Source organism: Lissotriton vulgaris, chromosome 1_1 (assembly GCF_964263255.1).
Source record: "Lissotriton vulgaris chromosome 1_1, aLisVul1.2, whole genome shotgun sequence".
Classification (NCBI taxonomy): domain Eukaryota; kingdom Metazoa; phylum Chordata; class Amphibia; order Caudata; family Salamandridae; genus Lissotriton; species Lissotriton vulgaris.
The window spans coordinates 1773696465-1773708478 of record NC_141685.1 but is presented as its reverse complement, the minus strand read 5'-3'; the positions used below and the strand labels follow the sequence as shown (position 1 = coordinate 1773708478).

The window sequence follows — 12014 nt, the reverse complement described above, 5'->3', positions numbered from 1 at the left end:
GTAAATCATTTTGAAAGGTAGTAAAATAAAAGCCGTGCACATTGCACACAAGTCTATACATTCGGCATAAGCAAAACAAGTGCTGTGCCAGAGAAAAGAACTTGAGAGAAATTGTCCCCAAAAACATTCATGTTCGTTGCTTACGAGTTCCAGTTTGATAATACATTGTATGTCATGCAGTTTCGACTCCTCCATATTGTTGACAACAGCACGGCAGTCTTCATGGTGAATCCATCATTACCTCCTCGTAAGTCTTCCTCGCCACATGATTTACATAGTGAGCTTTAGCTCCACAACAGAACCCTCCAAAGCAAAAAGAAACCACCTCCCACCCCCTCCCAACATGGCCGACCAGTCCCACCTGACCTCTATAAGAGGCGGGCCGGCCCAACCAATCAGCCTGTTTTTTTTGTTCTGCACGATTCTCTCCAGAGCACGATACAGGTAAGATGGGCCGGCGTGAGCTGGCCCTTGGGGTTTAGGGTGGAGGACCTGCTCTAGCGGTCTCGAGTGCCTTATGCCTAAATAAATCCCCCCCCCCTCTTCCTTCCCCCGGTCCTATGGGGCCGGTTAGGTGCTGCTCTAGCGTGCCATGGGTCTACAGGGGGGGGGGGGCGGCCGGGAGGGTGGTGTTGTTGTACATGCCTGTGTCCCCCCCGGTCGTGACTGAGGGGCCCGAGCCTTTGAATGGGCTTGTGGGTTCTGCGCTTTCTCCTGTAGGTAGTCAGGCTGGTGGGTGTCACTCCCCTCCGGTAGGGGGGTTTCCTGTATACCTGGGAAATGTTCGTAAAGTGAATGTTTTTTAACACTCCACACGCTCTGACTACATGCAGGTGCCTCATCCTTTGGTGGGGAGTACGTGTGTTGCGCAAGGTTTTACACCCTCAGACAGCAGTTGGCGCTAGGGCACTGCCTGCGTGTGTGATTCGACTGCTCCCCGAATTTACGTGACCCAGGTTCGAGTCCGAGGTGGGTCTCGCATTTCTATTTTACAATGGGGGGAGACAAAGCCAGTCGAATTCGGAGCTAGTGTGCCGGGTTCTAGTCTCGGCGTCTCTGGCTCGGCAAGCGGGGAAGCAGTGCTGAGCACCGTAGGCCTCCGTTGCATTATCAGAGATCACCATGGGTCTGCGTCATGGAAGCAAGGCTCGAGAGCAGAATCGCTTCTCTTGTCCTCGCCACGGGCAGACACTCAACTTAAAGGTATATGCGGACTCGGTCCTACCTTTTTTCTCGGCGGGTCCTCGGGGTCGGCGATCCGGACCGGGGGCCCCCCTCCTGCGTAACACGCTGGTCGCGGCCGAGTCGCCCTGCTGCCTACCTTCTAAGAGGTGGCTGCCCTACGGGCCGCTGCGGTTTGCCGCGCTAGGAATGGTTCCGGGCGCCTCCCACCTCTCGGGGGCGGGCCCAGAGTACTTTTAGTGGTGCACTTCGGCACGCGATTGCAGCTGACGTGAATGCGAGTACTGTGCACCGGGGAACCATTTCATTTTTTTTTAGGGGCTCCGCGTTCTTGTGCCTTCAGTGCACGTCGTGTGGTGCGGGTGAAGGTACGGACGGTCCGCACGGAATGCGGCTCATGGTTAGAGCGGCAGACCCTGAGGCAGAGGTCTAGCCTGGGTCTATTCCCAGCCTCGGCGGGTCTTGGGTCCCGAAATTCCACAGACCTGAGAATTCTCGCCTTGGTGCCTATTCCATTCATGGAGTCCCACTCTGCAACTCTGGGCAATTGCTTGCACTATAGCTCAAAGGTAAGCCTTATACCTGTGGTGGGGACAGCCCTCACAGACCAGGGTTCGAATCCTGCCTGTGCTGTAGAAGGATCCCAAGGTGGGAAATTTTCAAACAGTGATTTAAAAAATAAATTCCACAAGGGCCCCCACAACGACTCCTGCCTTTGCGGTGGCCCTGTATGGCCGGGCTGTAGACATACTTCCCGAAGTGAAGGGGTAGTGTTTATCCCTTCTTCGTGCAGCCATAGGGCCTGTGAGGTTGCCTCTTGTACAGGGTGCCGGTGCGCGCTCTGAGGGGGCGCGGTGCGTCATGGGGCCTGTCCCCCTTTGTCCGTGTTCCCTTTTTCTGGCGCCCTGGGGGACTCGCCCTGGGCCGTCGGGTTGAGCCGGTCGCGAGTGTTCCACTCGTGTTGTCCCTTTCTGCGGCTGTGGTGATGCGCATAAGGCCCTGGTGCGACGGGGTTCGATTCCCCACCTCGGCGGGTCGTGGACTCGTTATCCCAGGGTTCAGTTATTGCCTCTGGGCATGGCACTCCTCCTGGGGCCTCAGGGACCGGGTTGGGTCTTTCAGCTTGTGTCTCAGTGGTTTGATGCGTCTACTGCTGGGACTAGTGTTGGCCTCGTGGTCGCAGGTTCACATACCGAGGGGCCCACTCGGCCTTTCGGCCATCAGTGGTCAGTGAGATTCTTTCCATTGAGTTGGGTTACAACTGTCATCTGTTATTCAGCACCGCGATTCCCGTAGGGATGAATGGGGGTTGTGCGCGATTTTCGCAGCATGTGGCGCTTCTGTGTCGGCCGGCTTGGCCCCTGCGCAGTTCAGGTGAGGACGTCCCGCCCTTGCATGGGTGGGGTCCTTCGGCGGGTCCAGGCCCGAGTTTCGGAGGTGTCCGGTCTCAGGCTGGTCGGCCGCTCCCTGTCTCATCCTTGGTGACTGACTTTCGGCCCTCTCACTCCAGGGGGTCCCCTGGGGGGGGGGGGGCGGTTGCCTCCGTTGCATACCGTACTGGGACGTGGCCGTCCCGGTTCTCGGGCTCTTCGGGCTTGCGGTCCGGTCTTGCGGATTTTCCGCAAGGGAAATGATTCGATCCCCGGCACCGGAGGCAGGTTAGCCCTGCACCATTGGTCTCTGGTCTATAGCTTGCTTATTCTTCCCGTAGGCTCCCAGTGCAGGTGTGCCTGCGGGTAACTGTGCGCTTTCCATTCACGGGAACTCCATTTGGTACCCACCGTCTCGGCGGGTTGGGGTCCCCACTCCTTCCGTTGTCTCTCCTGTAGGTTTTTCTGGGTCCATGGATTGGCCTGTGGGGCCGGCCTGCGTGTGAGGGTCCCCGCTCTCGGTTGCGGGTGCTTCCATTGAGCTTGCCTTCGGGCCTGTGCGGGGGGGGGGTGCTGTGCTCCTGGCCCACCTGGTGGATCTTATTCGCCGGGTGTGGGTCTTGGGGTTCCCTGTCTGGCCGTGTGCTTCCTCACGGCCTCGTCCCCCCCCCCCTCCCTCCCCTGGGGGATGTGGCTTCACAGCTGGCGGTGTCTCTCAGCCGTCGGCTTCCGGGCCTATGTACGGTGGTCCCTTCGGTCCTCGTCTCGGGCTTGTCCTCCTTCGGGGGGGCGTGTGCCTGGTCCCGGTACTTCCCTCTGGTTCTTTCAGGGGGGGGGGCGTCCTTTGGCGCCGGGTCGTTTGGAGTTGTTGGGTTCTCCGGCGGCCGCTCAGCGCCTCGAGCTTCGGGGGTTGCTGGATGTCTTCCTGGCGGCCGTTTTTTTGCTGTGCTCGCTTCAGCAGCACTTTTGCTAAATCTTGGTTGAGGTGACTGGCTTGGCCCCTGCACGGTTTCGTGTGGCATTCCCATGGCCGGTGCCTAGGTCCCCGGGTCTTGCTCGGGTTGGGCGCCCTGGTGGGGGTGTCACCGGTCCTGGCCCTTCGGGCTGTCTTCCCCGGGGTCCGACGGTGTCGGGTCTGGCCTTCGTTGCATGGTCTCGCCCTGCCCCGGGGGTGTTTCGACGCCTGGTGCCTCGGCTCGGTCTGCCTCCGAGGTCTCTGTTCACGAAGGGGGGCTCGGCCCTCCGGCCCGGGTTCTGCTCCTCCTTCCGGGTCCTTCTTACCGGCCTTTCGCATGGCCTTTCGGTCTGCTGGGCGCTTCTCCCCCGTGCCCTCTGAGATCGCGGTTCCTCGGCAGGAGGCGCTTGGGCAGGGCCGGGGTGCTCATGGGCGCTCGGCTCGGCGGCGCGTGGCCTTGTGTTGGAACGTTGCAGTGGTGTGGTGCCTGGCACCTGCGCGTGGTTGCCACGCAGGTCGTGGTGCGTTCCTGTTTTTGGTTCCCGGCGGGGTCCACCGCCCCGGGTTCCTTCTCCTTTGGCCGAGCTGGCGATTCGAGCCTCCTGGCCGATCCCGGATCTTCCCGTACGGTGGTTGGGTCCCCCGCTCTCGGCGTCGGTGTTGAGCCGGCTCTTGTCGGCTGGCCTGCCTCCTTGTGCTGGCCTGGTTCTGGAGCGGAGGACGCTGCTTGCTCGGGGGTTGTGGCTTGCGCCTGGGGTCCCGCAGGTATTCCGGTGCTCGCTTCGGCAGCACGTATACACACCGCTCCTGCGCTAGGAGGACGCGCGGATTCGTATAGCGTTCCATGTTAGTGGTGAAGTGTGACTCGTGGGCGGCAGTCCCGGTGGCTGAGATTGGTCCTGGACCGGGGTTCAGTTCCCCGCCTCGGTGGGTCTTAGGCCTACATACTTCCATGGACTCGTGAATTCTCTTTCCGGTACCTTCTCGTCTCACAGGTTCACGCTCTGCAACTCTGGGCAGATGCTTGCTTAGTCTCCACTAGAGCCCCTTGCGGCGGGATGCCTGTCTCTCACCTGGTATCCTGCTGGGGTTATCTCGCAGGGGTATCCCAGGTCGGGTGCCCAAGACACGCTCCTTGATGCCTTTGGGTGATACGTGCGCTAGGCACATCGCAATACACTTGCATACTCCCTCTCTCGTTCTACGAGCTCTTCGGGGTCCGCCCTTTTGGGCCCCGGCCCTCTGTGGCTCTGCGGTTCCTCGCCTGGCAGGTGGTCTTCCCTGGTGGCGACGGTGTCTGCTGGGCGTGCGGGGGTCGTTCCTCCGCTCCCCGCCCGTCTTGCGGGTTTTGCCGGAGGGGGTTGTTCCTCCGGCATGTCCCCCGTGTCCTTCCCGGGGTCCCTTCCCCAGGGCCTCGGACTCAGGTGGTATCTTTGCCGCTGTTTCCGGCCTACGTGGCCGCTCCCTTGTCCGGGCTGGTTGTTCGGCGTGCTGTTTTGGCTTCTCTTAGCCGCACGTTTTTCCTTTCCCGGTGGGATGACCTGTGTTTTGCCTTTTGGGCCCGGTTCGTTCGGGCCGCTAGCCCTCGTTCCTCCTTGGTTCGCGGGCTTACACAGGCTGGCATCCTTCCCTACGCTTCGCTGGGTTCGGTGGATCCGGCGGGGGCCCAGGGTCGGTCCGCGAGGTGTGGCTCTGTTCCCTGGGCCGCCTTAGTGGGGTCTCCTCTGTGGAGTTTTGGGCTGCCTTCGGCGTGGTCATCGCCCGCCTGGTGCGTGGGTCTCTAGCAGTCCCGGGGGGACTTCGCTGGGGCCGTTCTGAGTGCTGGAGCTGCGACTCCTGGTTGGCCTCCTTTTTCCTGGAGGTCTTGATTTCAGGTTTCCTGTGGTCCCTGTTTTCTTTTCAGTTGTTTTACATCAACCTTGGGTTGGTTTCTCGGCATCACCGTGTGGTGTTGTCGTTCTGGTGATCAATGAAGCCTTGTTGGCTTGGGTATTGGCTCACTATGTAAATCATGTGGCGAGGAAGACTTACGAGGAGGTAATGCCCCGGTTACTTACCGGTAATCTTCATTACTCCGAGTATAGTCTTCCTCGCCACATGAGTTCCCTCCCCCCCTCCCTGTCTGGCTATCGGCTTCATTGTTTGCTTGGTAGATCAGGCTGATTGGTTGGGCCGGCCCGCCTCTTATAGAGGTCAGGTGGGACTGGTCGGCCATGTTGGGAGGGGGTGGGAGGTGGTTTCTTTTTGCTTTGGAGGGTTCTGTTGTGGAGCTAAAGCTCACTATGTAAATCATGTGGCGAGGAAGACTATACTCGGAGTAATGAAGATTACCGGTAAGTAACCGGGGCATCACCTCCCATCAGTCGTCAGTCTCTGGGGAAACACCTTATCTCTGCTGGGCGGCTGAAGGCCTGATAAGACATCACAGCAGAGCAGAATAACGTCAGAGCCAATGAGATTCAGCCTGTGAGGACAAGAGAGTGACCCAAGGAACTGCTTGTCCTTAATGCGTTAGTCAGGTGCAGCGTTTACTTCCTGCCTGCTACTACTTTATACGTTTACAGAAAATCAGGCGGTTCTCGCAGTCATCTAAACAAGGGCCAACCGCAGCCGGGTGTGCAGCGCATGAACGCCAAGTCACCAAAAGGCTAGGGGTAGCAGAAGTAACATCACACACAATTTGTCCTTTCCTTTCACTCACACCTATGCTTACGCATACACATACAATCACACATACACACATGCTCTCACTTAAACACACTCTCTCCTACACACATGCACTCAATATACATTTATAAAGTTTTTACTTACCTCTGATTCGATGGATGGCCTCATTCCAGCTAACTGTGCTCCGTGTTTTTATCACACTAATAGTGAAAAATATATCATTCACTTTTAGTGTAAATAAAAAAATGACAAAAAACAAGGATATTGGAGCCCCAGACGATTTCCATAAGGACGGGCCTCTATGTTCATGGCACTGAATTTGCCACCTCGTAGGCCAAGGGTTGCAAACACAGTGATAGGGGTGGAAAGGGGAAAGCCAGGGATGACACCTGCGACCTATGGTAACCCCTTAATCATGGCATCCATGGTACAGCACCTGCACTCAGTGTGCGGCCACCAGCTGGCACTGGAATAGTATCACCTCTTGCATTTCAATCTACAGATATTGTTGGTAGCTGGCCTGCCTGTACTACTACTACCACGTCACACATGTAGAACAGCAGCATGCACTACCTGCTCTTCTACTGCAAAATTATTGGTCTACTTTTGTGATATATGCACAAAGAGAATTGCAGCTAACACTAGATGGCGACATAGGCTCGAGTCGTCTACAGTCCAAATGTGCACGGTCCTCAAACGTGAGGATGGCAAAGCTTAAAGTTAAAGTTACTTTGCTAACTGACAGTTTTTGACCAGTGACTGTGTTGCTAGCTCCTATTATCTGTGGTTATTTGATGGTTTCCCTAATCGGAAATGAGAGTGTAGATACCAGGAAGTTGCATGTATTATTTAATAAATAGCACAAAGACCAATGAAATATTTTATAGAAGCACTAGGGACAATATATTCCTATTACACACAGAAATTAAAAAAGTAGGGCGTCTAATCCTAATTTGGGAGTACCGGTATTCATGTTGTGTAAAAATAGCATGAAAATTAAAATCTGTGTTATCTTCAAAGCAAAATCACCAGTTGAAAATCCCCAGTTATCTGTAAACGGGATGAGGCTTTCTGTTAAAACCCATCATTTGTGGAATTAACGGTAGAGATTAAGAGTTTGCATTCGAATGTGCATGTGTTACCTGTGCTTCTCTGTATTTACCTGTATAACCCGAATTAAATTATATTGGTTGCTTCTTGTCATCAACATTACAGAAACACCCCTTTTAAAGCCACCCTTCTTACCAGACCTTCACCAGATTGAAAGTGCATGTATTACATTTCGGATTTTTGTTTAAAATGCTCTGTATTATTGACAAACAAGAGTGGGGAAGTGCAAGGATTTTATCATTGTCACTGTTGTTCTGCAATATATTCGAACCGTAATTTGAATAGTTTTATTTTAAAACAACAGATCTTTGAGGCGTCAGAGGATTAGAATATAAGGACCACAGTAGTCAGCAAGGCATTGAGGAAGAAAGAGACAGGGAGAGACAAGGCAGATATTTAATATTAGCAGAGAGTGAGGCGAGGTAAGTGAGGCTAACAGGACTGGGGTGTTCAACACATTATATCACATCGTATCCTCGACATATAAATAACATGTTACAACAAGTCAACTTGCGACTGCATTATCTTTGACGATCTCACAAATCTTTGAATCCCTTAATGACTTTACACAAAGAGTTTAGGATACAGCTAATATACGCTGATCTTACCATAGAAGGTTAAGTAGCCAAAAATTGCAGTCAATAGATACATGGAGAACATGGCAAAAAAGGAAATGTTGGACACCATCTGCATTCTTTTCTGGGTACGACTGTGAAGAAAAGCAATACAAGACAAGTCAGTGTGCTAGTGGAAGGCACGGCGCTGCAATAAAAGTATGAATGACTTAGGGAGACTCCACACATATGCCCAAAAGTCGAGTCAGAAGATGTTCCCTCTACAATATATCACACTCTTGCAGTCATCTTTCCATCACATAATCTCATATCTGTCCAATTTCACAAACTAGAGGTCGAACATAGTAATGTGCTACACACATGTGACGTGTATTGTGTACTGCTTTGTAAGGATAGCATCTCTTATGTTTTCAGATAGAAATGTGTATGTGCCATAAGAGGGCGTAAATTGACACACTGTAAATTAACACAATTTATACATCAGATGTTCCAAAAACAATTAATTGCTTCGTATTCTCTGACTTACAAAGCCAGACTAAACCTGGACATTTTTTTATTCTGTGTCTAATAGACATGTTGTGAATCTATCAGAGAAATCTCAAGCTCTCCAATATTAAATATCAGCAGCCAGTGGTCCTGGAACAATTTTCCGAGTGGGGGTGCTGCCATCAATGTTACATCACTGAAATCATACGGATTGTGACAAAGCCAAGCCTCACGCTAACAAAAAGCGTAGCGAATGAGCCACATTCATTCGGCATGAGAGTGATGATTTCGCATTTTGGAGCATCCTGTCGCAAATGTATTACTAAAATACGGTGTGGCAGCACATTGTCATTTACAGACAGCACATTTTCCATTTAATTGGCCACTGATTTTGAATACAGTTTTACTAATAAAACTATATAGTGCACAAACGGTAATGTGTGTAAATCGTGTTTCAGACAATATTTGTCATTTGCTCATCACAAAATAAAGTGTCTTGATTTGAATCTATTAAAACCTTCGTTTCACTTCAGAATTAAGTGCTTCATTTGTGCTTGCCTAACTGGTATCTATTTTGAAATAATTGTACAGTCATTTATAGATATTTAAATGTTGTTGTGAGTTTTAAAAAAATGAAACCTACAGCATTTCCTTTCACACAAGCGAGATTATCACATAGTGCACGTTATAAAATTCTCTCACTTTGCAGTTTGGAGAAACAGAAGTAAGCACAATCTCCATATTAAAAGAATAAGCAACTCCAACATAGCTCTGGAGAATGAGTCCATGGATTTCATTGTGAAGTTATCACCTTTTATAAGTCTATTGTAACACTTAATTTTTGTAGACTATTTTACAAAGACATTACCAAGAGCTGTAGACGTCGCAGGAATGTTTCTGATGGATATCTTTCGAATAAATGGTGCTACTGTTGTTATTGAAGACAGGCAAACTTATGGGCCGATTAGGATGGCGGACGGATCGCCACTGCCATGCAGGTGGTGGCGATCCGTCCGCCATCCTTCACCGTCTGCCAGCAATTTACCCCCCGCCATATTACAATGGCGGGGGGACCGCGGCGGATGGAAAAACCGTCCGCCGCTCTTCTGCTGCGGTCGCCTTGCGACCGCGGCGGAAGAGGTCTAATATGGTGGCGGTGTGTATCAGACACCGCCAGCCATATTAGATGGGCTTCGGGGTAGGCCTTTCCGTGGCGGCAATGCCGCCACAGAAAGGCATATGGTCTTTGCTTTGGGGGCCTGTTGCGGGACCCCAGGGTGAAGGAGGGGTGGGGGGTGCACATGGGGGGTACCTATGGTACCCCCCAGCATTTCAATGTACAACATGACAGGCACCGCGCAGTGCCTGTCCTGTTGTGCATTGAAATGTACAACGTGCATTTTTAGCATTGCAGCGGGCGGTGCTGATAGCACCGCCCGCCACAATGTTAAAAATGCTTGATGCGCCCACCACTGTAGCGGACGTATCATAATTGCTATGGCGGGACCGCCGCACACGTGGCGGACGGTCCCGTTTCCACCGGGATGGCGGACGGACAAAGTCTGTCCGCCATCCTAATGGAACCCCTTAGTTCACAGCACTCTTCTTGAAAGAACGTATTAAAGCTGTAAGCATTTCAAATCGAACAGCTACCACCACAAACAGATGGACATATAGAATGCCTGCATGAGGCCATTGCATAATATCTTTTATGTTGCATAATGATCCAACAGAATATTCGGTTAAGATGGATTGCACTAGCAGACTTCGCTTGCAATAACGTGTTACACACATCTTGGGACGCTCACATTTCTATTGCTCATATGAGTTCCACCTACAAATGTGGCCTGTTAAGATCACAGCTTCTTTTATTCCTTTCAATCAAAGATCTCCTACCATGTATCTGGACCTTTCTTTAAGCATTTTACCATCACCTCTGGCAGGCTAAGGAACAATATAAATGTTTTGTGGATCACTGTGAGAGCCAAACACCTTCATACTAGAAGGTGGAAAGGGTTTGGGTGTCAACTATACATCTTACTATTCCAGGTTTGCATCCCAGGTTCATAATGCATGTGTAGATAGATTCCTTGGTTTTACGATGGAACAACAAGTTCCTCAACAACAACTCCCTAAACAACGTGGTCTCTAGTACAACCTAGTCTCAACCACAATATTTTTACCAGGCATTCCTTTACCACACATTTTCGTTGTAAAGGAATGCATGGTAAACCCACCTCGTAAAAACTAAACTGGACCCTGAACCCCTTCCACTCCCTAAAATCTACCCGTACCCCCTCCACATCCCACCCCCTAAAAACATACACAAACCCCCTCAACCTCCTAGAAACTTCCCCGTACCCCTCCCTCCCCCTAAAACTAACAGGAACCGCTCCCACCCCCTAAAAATTAACATGAACCCCTTCCACCACCTAAAAACTAACCTGAACCCCTCCCACCTCCTAAAACTAACACAAACCCCTCCCACCCCCTAAAAGCTATAATGAACCCCCCCACTCCCCAAAAGCTAACCTGAACTCCTCCCACTCCCTAAAAACTAACCCGAACCCCTCCCAACCCCTAAAAACTAACACAAAGCCCCACCCCTAAAAAGTAACACGCACCCCCACTCCCTAAAAACTACCCCGTACCCCCTCCACATCCCACCCCCTAAAAACATACACAAACCCCCTCAAACTCCTAGAAACTTCCCCGTACCCCTCCCTCCCCCTAAAACTAACATGAACCGCTCCCACCCCCTAAAAATTAACATGAACCCTTTCCACCACCTAAAAACTAACCTGAACCCCTCCCACCTCCTAAAATTAACACAAACCCCTTCCACCCCCTAAAAGCTATATTGAACCCCCCCACTCCCTAAAAGCTAACCTGAACTCCTCCCACTCCCTAAAAACTAACCCGAACACAAAGCACCTCCCCTAAAAAGTAACACGCATCCCCACCCCTTAAAAACTACCCCAAACCCCTCCTACCCCCCTAAAAACTAACACAAACCACCCCCTAACTCCTCTTACCTGTCCTGTGCCTGTCCGACGCTCCTCTCAACTCCGCCCACCCCGAACACTAGACCGACTTAGACTTAACCATGTGCATGCACGGGTAAGGCTAAGTCATTGTTCGGGCAAGTCATTGTTTGGTTTGCGTGACTCTGGAACTCGTTGTTCCGTAGTCGTTGTTCAGGATGTTTCCCAGATTCCTTTAATGTCATAGGTTAAGGTGGGCACATTGGCTGTTTGTCTTGCCCTTCCTAGAAATGCCACATCCACCAAATCTTTAATATTAACACGATGAACCTCAGCCAGTAATAATGGTTCGCTCTATTGACTATGAAGTATAATCAAATCATAAGGCCCAAGTGCAGTATCTGGTGGCCTGGAAAGGGTATGATATCTCGGGAAGATTCTGTGCACCAGATGGCTCTGTTCATGCTGCTCATTTGGTCATGAAATGTCACAAATGCTTCCCTCTAATGCCAGGTTCTGCATCTTGTTCCCTGGGGTGTTATTTGGGGTAAACAGGGGCTCTATCCGGGAACTGTGACAGAGACCATATCTTAAACTAATTTTAAATCTTCCAGTGTTCACTTTGTGTGATGAGACATAAAATGGTGAATGTGATTCAGGTCATAGATTTTTGTGTATAATATAT

The 12014-nt window shown here is 51.5% G+C and overlaps 1 protein-coding gene across 1 annotated transcript in view; it reads right to left on the bottom strand.

The window, feature by feature from the left end:
• Nucleotides 1-12014, bottom strand: part of SLC38A1 (solute carrier family 38 member 1) — a 421899-nt gene that overhangs the window by 34521 nt on the left and 375364 nt on the right. Inside the window, exon 12 of the mRNA XM_086919085.1 lies at nucleotides 7893-7993. Within this exon, the coding sequence (XP_086775211.1) occupies nucleotides 7893-7993 (101 nt within the window). The remainder of the gene's footprint in view (nucleotides 1-7892; nucleotides 7994-12014) is intronic.